General features: G+C 38.8%; 1 protein-coding gene across 1 annotated transcript in view; it reads left to right on the top strand.

Moving 5' to 3' along the window:
• The first annotated feature begins 4,835 nt into the window (after nucleotides 1–4,835).
• LOC140535467 (rho GTPase-activating protein 6-like) overlaps nucleotides 4,836–25,081 on the top strand; it is a 140,363-nt gene continuing 120,117 nt past the window's right edge. Inside the window, exon 1 of the mRNA XM_072656855.1 lies at nucleotides 4,836–5,319. Coding sequence (XP_072512956.1) covers nucleotides 4,900–5,319 — 420 coding nt within the window. The 5' untranslated portion in view covers nucleotides 4,836–4,899. The remainder of the gene's footprint in view (nucleotides 5,320–25,081) is intronic.

Below are 25,081 nucleotides of genomic sequence, written 5' to 3'. Positions count from 1 at the left end.
CTACCAAACTACCAAGTATCTATATCTACTACCAAATATCTATATCCACTACCAAACAACCAAATATCTATATCCACTACCAAATATCTATATCCACTACCAAATATATATATCTACTACCAAACTACCAAATATCTATATCCACTACCAAATATCTATATCTACTACCAAACTACCAAATATCTATATCCACTACCAAAAATCTATATCCACTATCAAACTACCAAATATCTATATCCACTACCAAATATTTATATCCACTACCAAACAACCAAATATCTATATCCACTACCAAATATCTATATCCACTACCAAACTACCAAACATCTATATCCACTACCAAACAACCAAATATCTATATCCACTACCAAATATCTATATCCACTACCAAACTACCAAACATCTATATCCACTACCAAATATCTATATCCACTACAAAACTACCAAATATCTATATCTACTACCAAATATCTATATCCACTACCAAACAACCAAATATCTATATCCACTACCAAATATCTATATCCACTACCAAACAACCAAATATCTATATCCACTACCAAATATCTATATCCACTACCAAACAACCAAATATCTATATCCACTACCAAATATCTATATCTACTACCAAACTACCAAATATCTATATCCACTACCAAATATCTATATCTACTACCAAACTACCAAATATCTATATCCACTACCAAATATCTATATCCACTACCAAATATCTATATCCACTACCAAACAACCAAATATCTATATCCACTACCAAATATCTATACCCACTACCAAACTACCAAATATCTATATCCACTACCAAATATCTATATCTACTACCAAACTACCTAATATGTATATCACTAACAAAAATCTATATCTACTACCAAACTACCAAATATCTATATCCACTACCAAATATCTATATCCCTTACCAAAAATCTATATCTACTACCAAACTACAAAATATCTATATCCACTACCAAATATCTATATCTACTACCAAACTACCAAATATCTATATCCACTACCAAATATCTATATCTACTACCAAACTACCAAATATCTATATCCACTACCAAAAATCTATATCCACTACCAAACAACCAAATATCTATATCCACTACCAAATATCTATATCCACTACCAAACTACCAAATATCTATATCTACTACCAAATATCTATATCCACTACCAAATATCTATATCCACTACCAAACAACCAAATATCTATATCCACTACCAAATATCTATATCCACTACCAAACTACCAAATATCTATATCTACTACCAAATATCTATATCTACTACCAAACTACCAAATATCTATATCCACTACCAAATATATATATCTACTACCAAATATCTATATCCACTACCAAATATCTATATCCACTACCAAATATATATATCCACTACCAAATATCTATATCCACTACCAAACTACCAAATATCTATATCTACTACCAAATATCTATATCTACTACCAAACTACCAAATATCTATATCCACTACCAAATATATATATCTACTACCAAAATATCTATATCCACTACCAAATATATATATCCACTACCAAATATCTATATCCACTACCAAAAATCTATATCTACTACCAAACTACCAAATATCTATATCCACTACCAAATATCTATATCCACTACCAAACGACCAAATATCTATATCCACTACCAAATATCTATATCCACTACCAAACTACCAAATATTTATATTTATACGTTATATATACATGTTTTTAAATTTATTTATTTATATTGATTTATTTTCAATTTTTTTACATTTATTAGAATCTTTGTTCCTCAGTCTTTGTTCTGATTTATACTCCTCTTAACTGCTTTGCCTGTATCCTTTACATTACTTCTGAAAAAAGTCTGTGGTCCGCTGGCATGTGTCCTGCCCACTCTGTCCGCCCCTTTATCTCTCCCCGTCTCTTCCCTCTATCTGTTTTTAGACTGCGAGAATCTGACTGAGCTCTTATCAGTATCATGCAGCGCTTCTCTATAAGCTGCTTTATCAGAACACCCCTCCCCCTCGTCTCCCACGGTGCATCCGCTTTTTTCCCTATGTCATTTTATACCACACCCCCCCCCACCCACACACACACACACACACACACACACACACACTTACGAGGTCAGACAGGGAGAAGTAACACTGATGAACTTCCATTGCAACCTGAAAAATCTGTCCTGAGAAAACACTTGCTGGCTAGGTCTTCACACTGCACACTCCTGAAAAGAAGGTTCTTTTCCAATGCCACAGAAGAACCATTCTTGGTTCCAAGAACTAGATTTATAAAAGAGATCTGAGTGCGAAGAACTTTTAAACAGGTAAAGATCCTAAAAGGTTCCTCTCTGTTACAGAAATGGTTCTTCATGGAACCATAAATGTATTTTTAAGAGCATAGTGCCAGACACAGATTGCAGCCTGAGCCTTTTAGGAAACCCAACTGCGTACATTACATTATGAATGAGTCTTGTAGTCTCCTACCTATCTGAGGAAGAGTTGCCATGGCTTAATATAGCTTGGATTATGATAATAGGAATTAATGCATGCACACACACACAAACATACACACACAAGCTTGTACTCCTATCTTTGTTGGGTATGTCAACTGACTTCCACACTACAGTATAAAAAACAAACATAGAACGCTAGCTTCACATAAAAATTTATTATACAATAATCAAATATCAAAATGAAGGGAAAAATAATATCATGTATTATAATATATATATATATATATATATATATATATATATATATATATATATATATATATTAGTTAAACCAGCCAGGAGTGATTGAAGTACAATAGGTCTAAAAAGGTTCCTTGACCAGTAAAAACAGTGAACCCACTTTTGATGTTATATCAACTGTTCTATAAGGAACCATCTACAAAGAGATTTCCATTAATGCATAGAACTCTTTTACCAGCTTCTACATACGGTCTTGACTGTAAAGACTGTTCAGTAAAGCAGTCCACTTCAAGTGCTTGATTGATCAAGCACTATATAATATACTGTAGTTTTTTACTTCTGATACTAAAGCACAATAAATCCATAAATTTACTCTAAATATAGATAGAGTACATGTTTTCACTCAGTATTATACCAAAGGTATTTCTACTTTTACTCAATATTATACCAAAAGTAATTGTAGTTTTACTTAATATTATACCAAAAATAATTGTAGTTTTACTTAATATTATACCAAAAGTAATTGTAGTTTTACTTAATATTATACCAACTGTATTTCTACTTTTACTGAATATTATACCAAAAGTAACTGGACTTTTACTCAATATTATACCAAAAGTAATTGTAGTTTTACTGAATATTATACCAACTGTATTTCTACTTTTACTGAATATTATACCAACTGTATTTCTACTTTTACTCAATATTATACCAAAAATAATTGTAGTTTTACTTAATATTATACCAAAAGTAATTGTACTTTTACTGAATATTATACCAAAAGTAATTGTAGTTTTACTTAATATTATACCAAAAGTAACTGGACTTTTAATCAATATTATACCAACTGTATTTCTACTTTTACTGAATATTATACCAAAAGTAACTGGACTTTTACTTAATATTATACCAAAAAATAATCAGACTTTTACTCAATATTATATCAAAAGTACCTGTACTTTCATTTTATACCAAACGTAATCATACTTTTACTCAATATTATACCAAGCATATTTCTACTTTATTTCAAGTGTAGAAAGCACTGTACAAGACCTGAAGTTTGTGAAGCTCTATTCTTACTTTAGGTAAAAAAACAACATGATCAAGCTTTAAAAAAAGAACAGTGAGTAAGAGCAAAGCAGTCTAGGTGCTGGTGTTGCCATGTGGTTCCCGAAGAACTGAAACACACCAGAGGGGTGGGATACATAGATATCTGAACTCATTACAGTGACTGTGGATATAATACTGATATATGTACTATTAGAATGAAGGTCCTGTAAAGAACCATCTATATGAGCTAAAACAGCTCTGACCAGTCCATGCACGGACTCTACCTCTGACCTCTGACGGTTAGCAGCAGACGTTCTGTAAGTTGTGAGGTGAGGCCTCCATGGATGGCTTCAATGAACCTTGGGTATCATGACCCTGTCGCTGGTTCACTGGTTTATCGGTTGTCCTTCGTTGGACCACTTTTGGTAGGTACTGACCACTGCATACCAGGAACACAGATCTTCAGCCTCAGTCATCTGGTCCACAAATCGTCCATTGTCAAGGGGGCTCAGATCCTCAACGCTTACCCATTTTTCCAGCTTCCAACACCTTCAATCCAATTACCGTCACTTGCTGCCTAATATGTCAGTCACACCTCTTCGACAGGTGGCTGTAATTTCACTTGTCAGTGGTTTTAATGTTTTGGCAGATAGGGCACTGAGTACTACAAGAGGAACCTATAGGAACCTCGAAAAGCTGGTCATCATACTGAGTACATTAAGTTCCTATAGAGACATAAATACATGTCCACACACACACACACACACACACACACACACAAGTTCACCTCAGTCAGGCGCGCGGAGGCTTCCACGGTAAGGGTTGCTGTTGTATGTGAAGTAGAGGCAGAGCTTATGGAGGAGGGAGGGGAGGGGAGGGGAGGCAGGACAGGGCGACTGAGTTTCCCAACTATCCCCTTTTATCTCCTCCAGCCTCTCCACCTCCTCCTCCTCCTCCTCCTCCTCCTCCTCCTCCACCTCCTCCTCCTCCTCCTCTCCTCTCCTCAGTCAGAGCCGATCGGCGGAGAGGGACAAGCCTCAGAGCGATGTAGGCAACCGAGAAAACCCTGAGGAGTTAGCAGCCCGGTTCCCTCTCTGTCCTGACGGAAACCTCGCAGTGGTTTGGAGTCATGTCGTCCACGCATGGACTTCTGAACACCGTCTTCTCCTCGTGCTCCTCTCCCGCCTCCAAGGGCCTCTCCAAGCGACGGCTGCGGGCCACCAGGAGCCTGGACCCGGCCATCATCAGACACTACGGCACGGACGAGGCTCCGGCGCCGGATCCGGAGGGTTTCAAAGCCTGTGGCCGCTCCATCCATCCCCCGCCTTCACCCTCGAGCCCGTCGACACCCGTGGAGACCTCCACGTGGTCCCACTTCCAGTTTGAGGAAGACTGGAGGGGCGTGAGGAGAAGCGCAGGGTGGGAAGGGCCACTGGTGGCCAGGAGCCCCAGCGTCAGCCCCACGGGCAACTTCTTCTCGCCGAGGAAGTGGCTCCAGAAGAAGGTGCAGCAGGCCACCTGCCTCGCCTACGTTGTGTGGAAGTCTGAGGTAAAGCGTTATTCTCTATGATGGAGCTGGTTGGCCTGAAGGTGGTCTGGGGGAGTGGGGGGGGGGGGGGGGGGTGGGTGTCATACAATGTCACACACTGCACAAAAAAGAGGTGCTTTAACTTAAGAAAGTGAGCTGAACTTGGAAGTTGGACTTGTAGTACCTCCAACCTTGAGCTGAAGCTTGTGAAGCTCTGTTCTTCCTTTAGGTCAAAAATAACATGTTCAGCCTTCAAAGCAAGAGCAGTGAGTCAGAGCCAAGCAGTCCAGGTGCTGCCAAGGGTTCAAGTAACTCCACATTTTAATGCTGCAAGTCAATATTATACCAAAATATAAATAATTCTACTTTTACTCAATATTATACCAAAATATAAATAATTCTACTTTTACTCAATATTATACCAAAATATAAATAATTCTACTTTTACTTAATATTATACCAAAATATAAATAATTCTACTTTTACTTAATATTATACCAAAATATAAATAATTCTACTTTTACTTAATATTATACCAAAATATAAATATTTCTACTTTTAGTCAATATTATACCAAAAGTAATTGGACTTTTACTCAATATTATACCAAAAGTAATGATACTTTTACTCAATATTATACTAAAAATAATTATACTTTTAGTCAATATTATACTAAAAATAATTGGACTTTTACTCAATATTATACCAAAAGTAATTGGACTTTTACTCAATATTATACCAAAATATAAATAATTATACTTTTACTTAATATTATACCAAAAGTAATTATACTTTTAGTCAATATTATACTAAAAATGATTGGACTTTTACTCAATATTATACCAAAAGTAATTGGACTTTTACTCAATATTATACCAAAATATAAATAATTCTACTTTTAGTCAATATTATACCAAAAATAATTGGACCTTTAGTCAATATTATACTAAAAATAATTGGACTTTTACTCAATATTATACCAAAAGTAATTCTACTTTTACTCAATATTATACCAAAAGTAATTCTACTTTTACTCAATATTATACCAAAATATAAATAATTATACTTTTACCTAATATTATATATATTATAATATAATAATATATTATATTATTATATTATATTATTATATTAATTGTACTTTTTCTAATATTATACCAAAAATAGGTGGACCTTTACTCAATATTATACCAAAAGTAATTCTACATTTACTGAATAGTTAGTCTATTCTAACTAGCTAAGGTTTTTCTTGGGTAAATAGCAAAGCACTTTTGTAAGTCGCTCTGGATAAGAGCATCTGCTAAATGCATATTATACCAGTAAATGAATATTATACCAGTAAAAAGTAATTGTACTTTTTCTGAATATTATACCAAAAATAATTGTACCTTTTCTAATATTATACCAAAAGTAATCATCCATTTACTCAATATTATACTAAAAGTAACTGTACTTTTATTTTATACCAAAAGTAATCATCCATTTACTCAATATTATACTAAAAGTAACTGTACTTTTATTTTATACCAAAAGTAATCATCCATTTACTCAATATTATACCAAGCATATTTCAACTTTATTTCAAGTGTAGAAAGCACTGTACAAGACCTGTGAAGCTCTGTTCTTCCTTTAGGTCAAAAATAACACGCTCAGTCTTCAAAGCAAGAGCAGTGAGTCAGAGCAAAGCAGTCCAGGTGCTGCCAAGGGTTCAAGTAACTCCACATTTTAATGCTGCAAGTTAACTAACTTGGAAAGCACCCTTTTTCTTCCTTTTTTAGTAGCTTAAATGCTACTGAACACTGGTCCAAAATCAAGAAATACAAAACCCAGGTAAAAAAAAAAAAAACCTTCCAAGAATAAGGCAGCTCTCCATGTACTAACTCGATTAAAAAGGCTATGCAGTCGTATGCAAAAGGGTTTCCACCACTCCAAAGAACTCTTTAACCAGTTATCATGGCTCTCTATATATGGCCCTTACTAGAGAACCCTTGGCAAACCCCCTTTTAAAGAGTGGGCAGTGAAGCAGTGCAGCTGAAGTGCTTGCTTGTGAATGTACTCCAGGTACTCTGAATGGGAACCAGGTCAAGTAACATGTGTTATTTTATATTTTTAAAATGTCATCTTTCCAGAAATATTGATCTACAATGAAAAAAAAAAAAAAAAAAAAAAAATTGCTCATTTAGGTGTAATTCCTGTCATTAATTTGAACAGAGGTGCCCAAACCATTACAAATGACCGTAACCTGCTTCAATATTGTACATTTATTCATTTATTTTGCATTAATATTATGTTTATGGTACAAATCCAGGTATCTGTGGAGGAAATTCTGAAATGAAAACAGTCCCTCTCTCTTTTAGTTTCAGTAAACTCAAACTCCTGCCTCCGGATCTCCAACCTGGGTCAGAAACCTATCTACTGGCCAGTAGTTCTTTTATGGCTAATTGTAATCATTATCTTTGAGATGCACCTAAATAATGGAAACAGCAACACAGTCATGCCCTTTTAAAATGTCCCAAAAGGTTGTTGTCCCAGTTCGCTGCTCACATCCTGTCCCACTCAGCCAATATGTTCTTAGTTAAAGTGGAATCGAGGAAAACTTGCTTTCAATAAAAGCTGCCCTTCAGGCTTTTTGCGTCCCACTTCCACATTCATGCAGTTTGCAAACTCTAACTTTTTTATTCCTTTATAACCTTTATGTGATTAGTCTTGTATCGCTATGTCATTTCACTCATTGATTTTTATGATCCTGGAGTAGAGATGGAATGTGCCACTCCCCCTAGAAATGACAAGACAAACTTTACTACCAAGGGAAGTAGTAAAGCAAAGAGCTGTGTGTACATTACTGTACTGTAGGCAGCATGCATGCAACTGAAACTATGAAGCCATGGAGGTTCAAGCCTAATGGCTCCAGATTACCAGTATCCACCCTATATGGGATGGTAGGGGTTGAGGACAGAAGTGCAGCTTCTCATGTTTGTTCAGTTCATTGTGCTATGCTGAGGATGAGTGCTGAAATTTGCTAAATTATATTTTAGTCAGGTTTGAGGTTTGAGAGAATTGTCTTTTAGAGGTAGTTATACGCTGTTAAAGGTTTAAGACACTTGAGGAACTTTTGAAGGTTCTTAACTTCTTAAGGTGCTGAAGAAACAGAAACGAGAGGTTCCTTGAAGGTTCCTCAAAGCACCTGGTCAGTTTCCAACTAAATAACCTCCAAAAGCTCCTCAAGGACCTGACCATATTCTTTTAACAGTGTACAGTAATACACTGATGGTGGTTAGATGACTGGGTCAGAGCCCCATCAATCTCAAAACATCAGGCAGGTCCTGTGTGGTGTTCCCAGTATGGAGTGGCCTGTGTCTACCAAAAATGCAGGAACAACCGATGACCCGGCAATAAGGTCATGGGCATCCAAGGCTCAGTACTTGCCCGATCCCACAGAAGAGCTACTGTAGCACAAATTTCTTAACTAGTTCATGCTGGCTATGTCTTGTGGAGTCCCTGCCTCGACGGATCAGAGCTGTTTTGGCTGTAGCTGATCTGCATATGTGCTGAAGTGAGATGAAGATGGCTTTGGGCCTTCCCTACTGCTTCTCTAAGCAGATTCCTTTCTTGCAGTAGAAGGTGCAACGGTTTGCATGCTGTGTGGAAATCTGAGGTCAGGCCATTGAAAAATATTGGCAAAAAAGGTTCTGATGGAGATGGTTGAGGTTGGGTTAAGGGGTTGCTCAGAGCTGCTCAGAGGGGTCCATTTGGTTCTTCCAGAGTTGGATTGGAACTACAGATGATTTATCAGCATCAATATCAGCATGATAACCCACTTTTAGATGCTCTTATGTGATCTTAAGTGAAGTGCTTCAGTTTAGTGCATTAGGAAAGCACTGATACGGGACGGGGAGCTCCGGAGCTACCGCACATGAGTGTCCCCTTGACCGGGGCTAAGGGTTGGCTAGAGAGAGATGGAGCTCCATTGGATAGCTTTGGGTGGAGTAAGTGGAGTGACTTTCGTGATCCAGACGTAATCATCCAGCATCAGTAGCTGAGCTCAGTAATGCAGTTATGGCTGAAAGCAATCGAATACTCACAGAAAGTGGTTGGATACAGCAGCAAAGAGCAGAGAAACCCCCTATTAATATCCTTAATTTCTAAAGAAAACCCTGGATACGCAGGTGTCTACGTACTTCTGTAGCTACGGGGAAAGAAGTGTCATTAATATTGAGGTACAAATTCCTTTTTTGGCTGTGACTTCTTTCTGTTCTGCTCCTGACAGCGCATAGACTGCTTTGCTCAGTTTCCCATGCCCTACAGTTTTGAGCTTTAGCATTTCATTGGAGAACAGACTAATCCCAAAAAGCAGAGTAGTGTCCAACTTCGGTAACTTCAGTTCCTATGATTCCCGCATCGGCAAGAAATCCCAGTGCACTTCTACGGAGAACTCGAGGAGGACGTTTTTCCTCCTAATACTTTAATACTCCTCCTCAAAGTTGCTGCATGTGTTTGGAGTGATTGTTCTATTGTAGGAACAAGCCTTTTTACTTGAGATAGGTGTTGGGTTACCTCATGTACCTCTGCTGGTTTTGGCTGAACACTCGCACTGTAACTCATGGTCTCTACAAGGGCTGAGAACTCTTCATTGGCACAAATGCAAGACATAGTAAGGGGAGGAAGCGTGATGTTTGGCCATTTAACTGGTCTGGGTTGTCCAGGTTGCTTAAAGGGGAATTCCGCTATAGATTTTTAGGTCCCTGCATAATGAAGAGGTTAAGATGTAAACCATTTACAGTAAATTGGTGTGAAATGCTTTGTTCTAGAGCAATGCAGGGACTCATAATAGTTCAGAGTGGTGGTGATCCACTTAAAAAAGTGGTTTGAGTGGCTGTTGGACTGGTGGTTTGACACACATCAGTTTTTACCTAAATTAAAGGAGCTGTTCGCAATACTTAATTTGTTCCTTGTAGACACAATGAAATTGGTTAGCGTTCAAGCGTCCGCATACATGGTACGTTCTGGTTTGGCCACGCCCACAGCTAATGTCATTGGCTGCTGACGGTTTGGGGCCTGAGAGTGCACTTCTGGTCTTGGTGATGAATTTACATGTCTCATGTTTGGGCAATGCAACCATGATTAGTACAACTCACACCTTTCCCATTGACTCCTGGCACCATCCATTTGCATACTAGGTGTGTCCTTGCCCCTCTTTACTCTTCACCATCAGGGTGTAGTCATTACCCACATGCTACAGTCTTTTAACCTATTGCCACCATGTCTAATGCCAAAATGCCAGGCGTTGGCTAGAGGGGTATAAAGCCCCCCAGTATTGAACTGTGGAGCAGTGGAACTGTGTTCTCTGAAATGATGGATGGAGCTCCATCCAATACTTTTGGGATGAGCTGGGGAGTTGGGGATGAAGTGTAGTGGTGATCAACCAACATCTTGACCTTACTTATGCTCTTGTCCCTGACTTCAATCAAACCCTCAGAGCAATGCTCCAAAATCTAGTAGAAAGCCTTCTTCCCTGGACAGTAGAAACAGTTACTCCAACAAAAGCAAGATCAACACCTATGTTAATAACCTTCATTTCGGAAGAAACAATGAATGAGCAGGTGTCCCAATACGTTTTACATATAAATCTCAGAAGATATATGCACATGCTTAAAAATAAAGCAGTGCAAAGGGATCTTTGGGCGATTTTTGCTTCCATAAAGAACCGCTTAAGAGCCTTTAAATCTGTAAAGAACCTACATCACTTTCTTTACACCTTCAAAGGGGTCTTCACACACATCTCTCACATAGACATATGGTTCTTTATGGAAACCTAACATACAATCACTCAAAAAGGCCTGTGTAGCAGCTTCAGTGTTAAGACTGTAGGTGCACTGGTTATTGTTAATAGTGAATAAAAAGGCTGTATTTGTGCTGGTGGTGCCAGTGTGTCCCTGGTTCCTATCCCCACTGCTGTAATGAAATCTCTGCGATTGTAGCAATCCCCACCAAAGCGGTCTGAATGATCTTACTGAGAGATCTACGCAACAGTAATTCCCCTTTAATTCTGGCCTGTGAGTCATTACACATCGGCCACCGAGACTGATATACAAGGCCAATCTTTCAGAGATTTTTCTGATTATCTCTGATCCAAGACTAAAGAGGGTTTTATGACAGACGATCCCCGGTAACAGTCTCAATTAGTCTGGGACTGTCCTTAATCTGTGTCTGAATAACTGGCCTTTTAATTTGTCCCAGCAGACTACACCTATTCTTACACTAAAGAACTCTGTTCATGGGGATTCTGTTATGAAATCCTGTTTAGTCCAGGATTACGGTGAATAGGTGTGTGGAAACCTGGCCTGCATGGTCAGAACATAATACCAAATATGCCAAAAATGTGTGTCTTAGTGTACATTTGAACAGCATTGTTCCTTGGTATGCGGTTTCAAAGTGTCCACTGCATGGCCAGACATATGGAGCGTGAATGAATAAAGTTGCCGCAGCAGTGGTGCAGATAATGAAATCCTTACAAAAACATACTTCAGGCTTATTTTTAGCCAGAGCTTTAATGACTAAATATTTGGCTGCTGTCCACTTACACTCACACACACACACATAGGCTGTGGTTGGGACACATCAGGCTTTTCCTTTCTGGTTTTCAAGCGCCAGTAAAACTACATGTGTCGTGTTTGGTTGAAAGTATTGGACAGCTTTTTCTTCTGGGCATTCTAGGGAGCTTCGGTTCAGTAAAAAGGATCATTTCAGCCCTGTGTTTTTGGACTTTGGGACATTTGATATGTGTTATCATAGGCATCATAGGGAACCTATAATAGAAGCAAGGTCATTGATTATTGTTGGTCATAATACATGCAAGCGTGGTTAGGTTTTCATAGAGAGTATCTATACCAAAATATAATAATATTTTGTGTTGAGTCCACATATTGATTTTTGTGGGGGGATATTTTAATGGCCATCATTAAATTATGTCAAATTTAATGCAATTACTTTTTAATAACAGTCATACTTTTGGTGATATTATGGTGTCTAATGCCATATTTGAAGGGGCTAAGAGTTCCAATAAAAGTTAATGTTGGACAAAATAATTGTATATTAGTATGAATGTATATTAGATTTGAATTTTATACTCAGTACTGTACTGAGTTTGGATGTAAACTGAATTACTTGCCACTGACAGTTTATATTAAGTGTGTTGTGACAACAACAGTTGTAAAAAGCACTATACAAATACATTGATTTTATTAGATTTGCTAATCATTAAAAATATATCACACAATATCATACATGCACATACCACATCCCAAAGATGTTCTACTGGATCCAGATCTGGTGACTGGGAAAACCATGGAAGAACACTGAACTCGTTGTCATGTAGATGAAACCAGTTTAAGACGAATTTTGCATTTAGGCACGGTGCATTATCGGCTGGAGGTAGCCGTTAGAAGATTTTGGCCATGAAGGGATGCATGTGACCAGCAACGGTACTCAAATAGGCTGTGGCACTGATGATTGGTTGGTATTAACAGACCCAAAGTGTGCCAAGAAAGCATTCCTCACACCATTACACCCCCTCCACCAGCCTAGATTGCTTGGGTCCATGGATTCAAGCTGTTGGCGCCAAATTCTGACTCTACCCATCTATGTTCTTCAGCAGAAATCAAGATTAATTAGACCAGGCTATGTTTTTTTACCGTCTTTAACTGTCCAGTTTTGGCGAGCCTGTGCCCACTGCAGCCTCAGCTTTCTGTTCTTGGCTGATTGAAGTGGAATCCAACATGGTCTGTTGCTGTTGGAGCCCATCTCATGTGGTGTCTTAAAGGAAATGAAAATTTTGTACACACTGATCTCGGTACGGTAAGCAACAGATTTTTAACAAATAAGTCAACATAGTAAAGCATTTTGGGACAGGACTTTTATTTGCACATTTGAACTAAATCAATAACTAAAACTAAGTCAATCATTTCACAGCAGTTTCCCTGTATAATGTAGAGAGCACCAGAATCAAGTTCAAGTTGCTAAAATAAACCTCTCAGTCTCATTTTCCTTATTTCCTGTTCATGAGTTTTTATGCATGAATATGAGATGTGATGGTGGTGTTTCCATGCTTAGAGTATTGAAGCATTCAACATTATGCAATTATAATATTATAAAAATTACAATAGTACAAAAATATAGTTATGTTTACAATATTAAATGACAAATATGAAAGAAATTACAGTTACATTTACAATATTTAAAAATATATATATATTAGAAATAAGCCAATATTAGAAATAGTACAATATTAGAGAAAATACTTACATTTTCAATATTAGAAAAATACAATATTAGAAATAGTACAATATTAGAAAACATAGTTACATTTACAATATTAGAAAACATAGTTACATTTACAATATTAGAAAAATATTAGAATTAATATAATACTAGAAAAAATACATTTACAATATTAGAGAAAATAGTCACATTTACAATATTTGCAAAAAGTACAAGAAAAATACAATATTAGAAATAGTACAATATTAGAAAAAATACAAATAATAAAAATAGCACATTAGAAAAATTACAATATTGGAAAATGTTGTTATATTTACAATATTAGAAAAATATTAGAAATAATATAATATTAGAAAAAATACATTTACAATACTCATAAGTTGCTTTTCTGCAACTTGATCTAACAATGTGAATATGTCATAATATAATAATCTAAATAATAATCATATATAATAAATGCATATATAAAATTATATAATGTGAGGTATTACAATACAATATGATACAGTACATTGTTACATCCATACATGGAATGTGCCTTTTGAAAAATACAAAAGAGTAAAAGATTTACTAAATTTGAATGATGTGATCAACATAAGCATGAGCATTGAAACAGCACACGAGCTTCATCGTCACAATGAAAAACACCTCGCAAAAGGCCTAGAATGTTTCACAGGCTTGTTTTTGAGTCCCAGCATTTGTGCTATGTTCATACTCCTTCAGACAAGCCAGTGGCAGTGACTTATGCGTCACTGGGGACAGTGCGACTGTTTGGGCCTGAATGTGAGGTGACCTATTGGTCATCTCTAGAGTGTAACACCCCACGCCCACCTCACTCCACTTGTGTTTTTGGAGCACAGCAAGTGTAAACAGATTATAGATAGATGTTCCCATAACAGCATCTTATGGACGATAACAGCATCCACTGAACGTTGGCAAATCTACATGAAACTTTAAGCAGTTTAATGAAGAGAATATAAAAAACCCTCTAATTCACACAGTTTTATAGTCGATCGGCCTAAACAGGGTTTAGATGTTTGCTTTTTTAGAGTTGTACTGGGGTTGTGAGGCTAATGTAAGTAGCATGTGGAAGCCTGAACTTAGGAGCTGATGAGCAACAATGGAGTCAATTCCAGGAGATGATTTCACATTTTCCTGATTCTGGGTTCCAGAAATGAAGTAATAGGGAAGGAGATCTGGCCAAATAAAAAGGACAACATTGATCAATTACAAAATACACTGTTATGACTGACAGTATGAATGACCTCAGGTAACGTGACACATTTAATGTCAGGGACTCTCTATAGTTGTTCTATACAGTAAAGAAAAAGAGTCCTACAGTGGAACTCTTCTTAGTGCTATTATGGGACACATTTTCTGAAGCTTTGTCCAAAGTAAAATACAGCCTGACTATTTATGTGTGTGTTGTGAAACTATTGTCAACTGGCAAAGTGTGTCATCTCCCGCTCTGTGTCGAATTGAGTCTGAAGCTTTGGAGTCAACTCTCGTTTCTCAAATGCCTGAAATCAGAAAATCACAACGCTCACAGTTCTACCAATCGAAATCATCATCATTCACTCGTTGCTTGGTTTACACCACTGTCCTTCTGTCAGTGCGCACATTGCGTAGCTTAAAACAGTAGAGGCCATTTTGAAGCCTGGATGATGTATTTTGTGTTTTTGTAGAGTTTTGTACAGTTGCAGAATCCACAGTGGATGTGGGACATTACTTGCTTAAAAGGCTGGAGATCAGTGTGTTTTGGCAGTTTGTACGATGCTAATTAGAGGATGATACGCTTCCATTACTTGTATCCTGTGTACACCTGGTCCCATATATATATATATATATATATATATATATATATATATATATATATATGCCTAAATATCTAACCACTGTGTGTCCCATATATATTATATGGGACATTGTATATATATATATATATAGGTGTAAACGAGTCCATCGAAAACCTGCAGAAACAAAAAAGAATTAAAAGGGCAACAACTTTCTAGGGTCCTTAATTAACCATTTATTCCCATCTGAAGTTTCAGTACATAAATTATGTTAAAATGGAGCACTTATAAATGGGTGTGTGGCGATTTTCAGAAGGGTGTACTCAAAATACACAGTGTTGTCATGGACACTGCTAAATGCCATCATACATGTTGCAGAGATGTTTTGCATATGTAGAGTAGCTCTGGTTTCACAAGTAATCCCTTGCTTATTTGATGTTAGTACAGCAGTTTTAGTGTTTTAGTGTGTTATTGGTACCTTCACAACTGTACAGTCCTTTTATACACAGTGTTGTCCTAAGGAACTACTATTTGGCCTGAGATGGAAAATCTAAGGGAAACCTTGTAAAAGATGTGATTTCTATTCATCCCAGTTAAATAAATATAAAAAAAAAACATTTAGAACACTACAAGAGTATGTATTAATTATGTAGTATAGATTATTATGTAGTGTTAGTGTTTAGTGTTGTTATCCTTAAAGTAACAATATGGAAAATTGCCACATCCTGGGCTCCCACTACAGTCAAGAAGTGTTATTCGTGTTTTAAGCCACATGTTTTTGGATGAGGACACGTTTTTCTGGAAGAGCTGAGAAACACAGAACTACTAAAGTGAAAGAAGCATGTACACTGTTGTAGTAGAGTAAAGCTTTAATAAAATTTTAGGAGGATTTTGCAGCATTGCACAGGTCTCCCAAGTGTTATCCTGCCCACTTCTCCAAAGTCCCATACTGCAGTTAGCAGTGTTCTGAGCCCAGAGTAGCAACGACAGTGATGCTATCCTCCCTATTACAGTCAGGGGGCATTGACATTGCTTTGAAGCTGCTATTTTAGGCTCAAAACAGTGCTAAAAGGTTCTGTAATTATAACGATACAGCTTGTGAAGTACCTTTATTTCTCTAAGGGTTAAGAATCTGCCCATTTGACATTTAATCCATGGCACACTTGAACTAGTCACCAATTTTCCCTCAGACTCCCATCGCATTTATATCAGCACATGCTTCATCATGAACATAAAGCTTGTCCAGCGTTTACCCCAGTTCACTGTACATAAGGCTTCCAGCTGCCGTTCTCACATCTCCGCCTGTGCCTCGCTGGACTGGTACTGGTGGTGCGTTTTCAGTGTTGTCTTGTTGGCCTGATCTCATCTTTTATCAAGCATGTGTGAAATACAGCTCTGATATAATCGCCTTTCTTGACTGTATGTGTGTGTTTGTGTGTGTGTTTACTGGCTTGAGAAACAAAGGCTTAGCACTTTACCTATTTCAGCATGGCAGGTTTATTCGTTGCAGCTGTGACACTGATACGCATAAACATTGATACTTTTGTAAAAGCCATCTGGACCTTCATAAAGACGTTCAGAGGTAAGCTAAAACCTGTACAGTACAGCTGAATCGCTCTGTTCGCATATCCCAGATTAGAAATTCAGGGTCAACCATACCATGGCACCTTTGTTGCACAACAAAAGCAATAACTCTCCATCTCTAAGGGTTACGAATCTGCCCATTCGGCATTTAACCATGACATGAATACATTCGCCCAAAGCTTATACGTTCAAGTCTCACTCAAGCATTAGCCTGACGATGGAGTGTGTGCTCACGATGACGCATTTACATTCAAAAATGCTAAATCTGCCCCCACTGAAAAGCCACTAAGTGATCAAGTACGCAGATGTGGGCTTTGTGTATAAAGATCAATCGTTGTGCAATGTTCTCCAGCGCCCGTTTGTGTTCTCTCCCGCTGACTCATTAATGGGCTAAGCAGATAGAGGATTTACGGACGGTGCATAATCGGCCTGTGCCTCACATGCGTAAAAACTTCACCCCCGTGCCCTCTTTCCTCAAGCATGTCTGCCTCCATTAGCTCTGCTTTCTCCTGTCCAGCGCAGACAACACTTAGTTCTGGATTTTCACCAGTGAATCACATTTCTGCCAAAAGAAACGTGGAAAAGGGTTCTTCATAAGGTTCTTCAGTAAAAACAGTGATTCTGTATTTTTCCGATTTCGTACGATTTTTTTCCGTACATTGTGATCCTCTGAATATTTACCATTTTCCTCCCATTTTCTCAACAGAAACAGAAGAACAACCCCTTGACATTTTTGCTCTCCTGTTGTGATCAGTGCTGCTTTCCGTTGCCTTCTGCCCCTCTGGTTGCGTGAACATCTCTGTGGTGACGTTGCGCTGAAACCTGTCAATAGAACCACCATAACTCATGGAAAGGGCCCCTCTACTGTAATAAGTCAAAGACCTTTTATTTTTTAGTGCTTCATAGATTAGAGTGTAGGACAGTCCCTATTGATTGCTTAGATGCATGTCCACCCTAATGCAAAAGTGCTGGCACCCCTGTTCAAGCAACATGTTTTGTACAAGAGAGTAAATCTTCTACACAAAACAAACTTAAAGATGGTGCATTTCTGCACATTGTCAAGCTCAGTTTCTGTTTATTTGCTGAATTTAACTAAGAGACAACATTTGTGTCTAGTTTTGCGTTTTTGGTGTAGTTTTGGTGATCATTACCAAAACCAAAAAAAAAAAAAAACAATATAAAAAAGTGAACAATAACAGCATGTGCATGGATTTTAAAGTACTTTAAACCTTTAAAACCTTTAAAATGTGGTCAAATTACACATTGTTTTGGTAAAAATAAATTCTTTACAGAGAACAGGCAACTGTAAAAAAATAATTATAAAATGTTCTGCAAATTTTATTTTAATTCATTGTTTTTTTTTGTTTAGATTTCTACAATTATTTTTATTTTATGTTTAATTGTTATAATAATTTTGGTTGCCTTGTAATGTTTAATTAATTAACAAAGTGTTTAATTGTTTACAAATAATTGATTATAATGTTAATAATAATAATAATAATAAGAGGTGAGAAAAGGTAAAAAAAAACAAAAAAACAAGGTTGTTGGAGTGAGATTAAGGGTTTATATATGACGGAGTGGGAGGATTTCAGGGCGTAGGCCACCTCCCAAAATGGTTATGTCATAACTCCAATAATTATGCATAAAATGTGCTTTCTGTAAATATTTTGTTTACTGATTGTCGCACATATAAAACACATATAATTGGACCTGGGTGTCCAAATCTTTGCATAAGATGTGTAATTACAGGTATGTGGTAAGGAAATATGCATAGGAAGGTTCGTACTGTAATTGAGACCTGCAGGAGAATTGAAAATATGCATAATCAGCATAGGAGCTGACAGCTAAACACTGTTTATTCATGTTTCTGATCTTTAACATTACCTAACAGCGCAGCGAGTTGCTGTTTGTCGTGTCTCGGACATTAAGAGACTTCTCCTGGGGTTAAGAGCTTAACAGACAGAGAAAGAGATAGAGAGAGAGGGAGAGAAACTTGAGTGCACTAGTTTATATTAAAAAGCTGACTCCCACATACGCACTGGAGGTCAGTTTACACTGCGAGACATTAAGAGCTGGGGCGGTGCTCATTGTTAACCTCCAAACTCTTTCCACTAAATGTTTGCCATATGGCTTCATTCAGGTTTTGCACACATCAGAGGAGATCACTCCAAGGTCATTACCGGCTTGTTTGACTTCGCCAATCACTAATGATATTACTGAGGAAGGAGGGGAGGGAAGGGTCAGTCAGATTTGGTGTACATTCCTTATATTTCAGCAGTAATCTACAACTGAACGAGCCGGAATGACACCGGCAGCTCTACAGTTCTTATATTACTACATATTATATTACATTACATCAGTTAGATGTCAGTAGACTGTGATATACATTCACTGGCCACTTAATGAAAAGCAGACAGAGAGTGTAGCCCATGTACATCCTCCTTATGCTCCTCATCAGGGGTCAGCTTCTGACCAGATACGGTGTCCTTCATGTTTCGGGACAAAGACGAACTTGACACTTGATGTGTCCTTCTGCTCCACAGAGTGCATTTCCACAGCAGACCAATCAGACCTGGTTAAAGTACACATTCCAGACTCCAATTCAACGAGTATTTGCATACATATCTCATCATGGTGTCACCATGTTGGAACTACAGCACCTTTTTTTTTTACACAGTCTCTCTCATTTCATGGCACCATAATGTTTTGGGACATTTGGCTTCACAGGTTCTGGTGCACTTATCTTCATTGATGATGTAACTATGCACTCACTGTTAAAAGCATAAGGTCCTTGAGTAACGTTTGAAGGTTCTTTGGTGTGAAACTGTGGAGGAACCTTCAAGAAAAGCTTTGAGGAACCGTCAAGGAACCCTTTCTTCCATTGTTCCATTTGCTGTAGAGAAAGCGTAAGAGAACAAGCAAGAGCTGAAGATGGCTTGGTGGTGGCTCAGCGGCTAGAGCACTGGGCTGTTGATGACAAGGTTGTGGGTTTGATACCTGGGCTCAGCAAGCTGCCACCGTTGGTGGGCCTTGAGCAAGCGCCACAGCGATGGCTGCCCACTGCTCCGGGCATGTGTGCTCAGTGTCACACTGTGTGTGTTTGATCACTAGTTCACTAGTGTGTGTGTTCACTGCACGGATGGGTCAAAGGTCTACCTGTGTCCAACACAAGTGGTGAATATGGGTGTCTTGTCTTGCAAAGCTTCACCAGAGAAGATACTCAACATGTCTATGGTGATGTCTATGGATTGCCACATGCCAGATTTAAGTGTCCCTATCATTGCTATGTCTTAAACCCAGGGACATATCAAACATTATGGAGGGGGCAATGTAGCTGTTATGTGAATAAACTGTACATTGATTACCAATGCATACAGTATACTGCAATAGTCAGAGACCTTTCTTTACTTCATTTTCAGTCAAAGTTGCCGTTAAGTTCAAATGAAAGATTATTCATTTTTCCGCATCAGCAAAAAAGCCCAAAACAATGAATTTAACGTAAGTAGAATGTCAGATATTTCAGTATTTATTATGCCCACCCTTTAACTGTCTTATATTTCCTATTCTTTTCAGGAGATTCACTTTCAGGTCTTTTCCACACCTCTAAAGTTTAGTCTCAGAAGTCCCCATCAAAGCAGCCCCAAACACATTCAATAGCGTTGAGGTCTGGAGTGGTGAGGTATTTTCTGTCTGTTGGCTTTTTCTCAGCAAGAGCCTCTTGATCCGCTCCACATTATTCCAGACCCTCAGTGTTGAGCTTCTTCTTCTCACAGTGGAAGGATGGACAGAAGCCCTTGTGGATGTTTTCAGATCTGAAGCAAGAGTGGAACTTGATTTTCCTATCTCTCAGATGAAAGAAGGAAGCTTATAGGGGTAGGTTTGGTGGTCTACCAGGTCTTGTACGGTTGTTAGGGGTCCCATTTTCTCTGTGTCATTTAAAGGGTTTTATAACTTCACTTTTGGAAGATTGTTTTGTATTGTATTGATCAGAAACGTCTGAAAATGAATCTGACTGGAAATTAAAATCAATGGTGGAGGGTGTAGATGCAATCCGGACTTTAAAGGAGTCATGTCAAGCTTTTGGGTGTTGTGGTTGGGACGCAGTAAAACAGATTCTGGCCAATGGCCAATGTTCAGGATGGTAACAAACTCTAATAAGATCATATCGTTCATTAAATTATGCTCATTTCTGATAAGATTAGTATTTGCAACCAGTTCATCTGAGACGTGTTGCAACCTACCTTCATACTAAAGTTGTCCCCTGCAATACTCCAGTCCATGAGAAAACTGGGGTCCAGTGGTTGCTTTCCGATAAGCCTCTGGTAAGCTGCTGCAAGCTGAAGCTTTGGCACAAAGAGAATCTGGAGCACTGATGATTTTGGACTGATTCCTAGAGGCTCCTAGCAAAACTATCATTTTTAAATCCACAATTTTCTCATTAACGTTTGACTAGAAGAACAAAATATGCTGCTGATAAGGAACTCTTTATTAGCACACTGAGAATTTAATGCTGTAAGTGTCTCTTCTCCAAAGAAGTGGGGTCAGCGTTGGCCTAAACTATTAAACCTTTGTTTTTGGACGTTTTAGGAATACGTTTATTCATCAATTTTCTTGTTAAAGTGAGCAAAAACGGTGCACAGATTCTGTATTCTGGCTCTTAGAGCATTCAGTTGAAATAGCTGCCAGTGGAACCACGCTGAATGTGGTGCACTGTGTTGAATTGACTTCCACAGGGTTCATTTGTGTCCAGCTGGAACGTGGTAGATGTTAACTTGACACAGTAGGTGTTAACTGGGCAGCACAGGTGTTAATTCTACACTGGAGTAGGGCTGTGTGTAAGGGGGTATTAATTGAAGTCACATTCCCGCTGGAACACGCCCCCTTTAGTCAGACCCTTTAGTGGCAAAGGTTCTGCAGCACAGCTGCGTTTATTAGGGAAAATAGTCAAACCGGGAATGAAACACAGCAATCCGTCCAGATTACTGAAGAACCAATGGTCCATGGACAGCGATGTGTATGCAGTAATGCCCACCTAACTGAGGCTCAAATTAACCCGCTTAGAGGGTAAAGCCTCATATCGTAGAGAGCACACAGTCGGGCAAACGGTCTAAGGAGTGTTTTCCACTGTTTTCAGGCACATTTAGTGGACTGCTTCATCCAGGGCTTGCTTGCTTTGGTGGGTGGGTGTGTTTAGATGGCGCTCTCCTCCCACATCTCTTTGTTGCGGTGCTGGCCATCACTGGTGTCTGCAGTCTGGCGTGTTGGTTGCATGGCAATGTTGGTGATGTTTGAAAAATGTGCAGCCTGACTGCGCACACGCTGGAGGGGGCATGTGTTAGTTCGCCTTCAATGGTGTCGGGGTGCATCGTCTGCGATTGGGGGTGGGGGTCCAAATTGGGGAGAAAAAGGGTAAATCTTCCGCCTGCATCGTTTAAACAGCAACAATGCTTGCAAACCTATTTACGACGATGGGCGTGGTGGTCTTGAAATGAGGTGTGTTCAGGTCAATTTCTGGGCGTATTGCTATATTGGCAGCAGAAAACACAAGTGCGCCACTGACTGACTGACAACAACCTAGGCAGACATCAACAGTTAGATGCTTATTGCTATCTTGGCAGTTAATTGTCAACACAGGCGTGTGCCCAGCGCGCACACCCCCCCCGCTTGTTACGCACACAATAAAGAGAAACAAAACAAAATAACATTATTCTAGAGGCGAGGAGATCCAGCCTTCCCAGACCGTGCACGATGCTCCCTTAAAATAGCAATACGCCAAAGTCAGACCTTACTTGGCTCTTAAAGGGAATGGCAAGGGGAATGCGCCCAAAACGCACCTATGATTAATTAAGAGACTTAGTACATGCCTTACGATAGCAAAGACACACTGACACGCCCTAAATCAAGCTGCGGGGTGCAGAAATAGGACCCCACATGTTCAGTTAATTGGGATATTGATTTGAGGTCATATCACCCAGCCCTACTTAGCAGCCACTGTATGTGAGTTGAATTGGTTGAGACACTGTCTTGAGGTACTGCCAATATCCATGATATGCTCAGAAATAAACACCATCATATTGCCCGTCCCTAATGTGTAATATCGTTTGATAAAGTGTAATCTTCACATATTCCAACCTGAGCCTTGTGTGTAATTTCTAGTTTCATAGAAACTGGGCAGTTTGCCTTGTGGTGGATCTCCTCATGTTTCCTCATTTTACATGCCTCAGTAGAGCTTATAGGACTTGTTATAACTTAACCAACCTGATATTTGATGAGTAGAGATGTTTTCTTTGAGTAGAGGGAAGCAACGTTATTGGGGTAGCCACCCTCTTTTTCTGGTCCTAAGACACCTCAAAGGACACCAGGGCTCTCTCTCAACCCATCCTATTGCTTGATGGTCAATCTCAAATGCTGCCCAATTGGTGTCAACGTTTTTTCAACCCAGAGCCAGTTTCTGCCTCACTCAAAAGTATCAGAGAACGTCCTGATTGCTTGTTGGAGGGCCTGTCCCTGGACTCCCATTCCTTTCAACAGCCTGGTGATTGATGAGGCTCCAAAGCCTCTGCAGCTGATCTCCACAAGGAACAGTTTCATGTTCCAGCCCTGACGTGCTACTTCATCTGCAAGGTCTATATTTTTCAGCTTCTGTCTGTCATGTGCCTCCCCAACTGTGGTTTCCTATGGCACAGTCAGCTCCACAATGTACAGGGCCTTCTGGAAAGATGACCACTAAGTCAGATCTGACCTGGGACTAGTAGTTCCAGACTTGCTTGTATATTCCAATTTCGAGCTGTGTCCTGTAGACTCGGTTCCCTCCCAAAGGATGGACTGTGTTGCTGGTACGAAGGCCATGATGTACAATGGGCCAGAGGTTTGAGGGGGATCATTTCTTCAAGAATGAATGCTAAATGTCCTGGGTACGCCTTCTGGTGAAGCGTTCCTGAGAATGGCCGCATTTGCGTCCACTGAGGATGTGCCTCAGGACTATGGAAGCCTGCTTTTACGAATTGGGAAAAGCAAAATTAAGCCACCTTGTACAGTAGTGCCTGGCCCCTACTACAGGATTAGTGAAATCCCAACCCATGTTAAAACCCCACACATAATGATAGATTCCACAGATTGTTTTGGTCCTCAGTCATTCTTCAGTCACCACACACTGACAAGCCAGAGCCCCAACCAGTGGTCTTGTCTCACCCTGTTCTTCTGACCCAACAGGACTTTATCTCAAGACAAAAATGGCCAAAAATCCATTTATTTGTTTGTTTAATACTTCTTTTATCCTTCAGCTCAACTCATCAGTTATCTCAGTCTTATCAGTATCTTCACACATGATGTCAACACTGCAGTTCTTAAGACACCTCAGTATGTTTCACTAGTACGGTTCCAGCAGCTCTGCCAGCTGTGCTTCTGGTAAATTAACGTTCTCATTGCGTAATCGGCATATAACATCTCTGCCATCAAATGCAGGGATTTATGATACTGTACAAAAACGCAACGGCGTCCACAAGGCTGAAGTTGGTTTCTTTTCCAGCAGTTTCTTCTTGACATTTTCCTTGACATCAACTTCAGCTCACTTCAGCTTTTAAGGTGAAACTTCAGCTAACCACATGACAGGACAGTACCATACAGCGTCTGATTGTCTGCACATGTAGCCTGCTGATTCCCCACACCGTTCAACAGATGATGTAGACCTAAAACCTGTGTAACTGTCACAAATCGCAACAGGACATTTGATAAAAGACCTCGGTCTGAGCCGACCTCGCAAAAGGTTTAATAATGCCTAATGTTAACAATTCCAGAAGGGTAAAAATGGGATTACATACACACACCACAGGGTAATCTGAGAAAGTTCAAGACCTGCCTGATCTCAGGACATCTCTCATAATTGCCAGGAATATTTTACAATGACATGGTCCAATCACTAAGGTATGACTTATTTATAGCATTTCATTATTAGTCAGTATCTCAAATATGACTTAAAAGCATATATTAACTAGAAGGTATCTCATAATTATGTCTTAATGCTCATTACTGTCAGGCTTCCATACAAGTTTGAAAAAGATGTTAACCCCTTAACACTCCAAGCCTTATTACACACAAAGGTGTATCATTCAGTAACTACAGGGACTTCT

The sequence above is a fragment of the Salminus brasiliensis genome, chromosome 15, assembly GCF_030463535.1.
Source record: "Salminus brasiliensis chromosome 15, fSalBra1.hap2, whole genome shotgun sequence".
In the NCBI taxonomy this organism is placed as follows: domain Eukaryota; kingdom Metazoa; phylum Chordata; class Actinopteri; order Characiformes; family Bryconidae; genus Salminus; species Salminus brasiliensis.
Note: the sequence above shows the minus strand (reverse complement) of the source record. Positions and strands in the feature narration are given on the sequence as shown.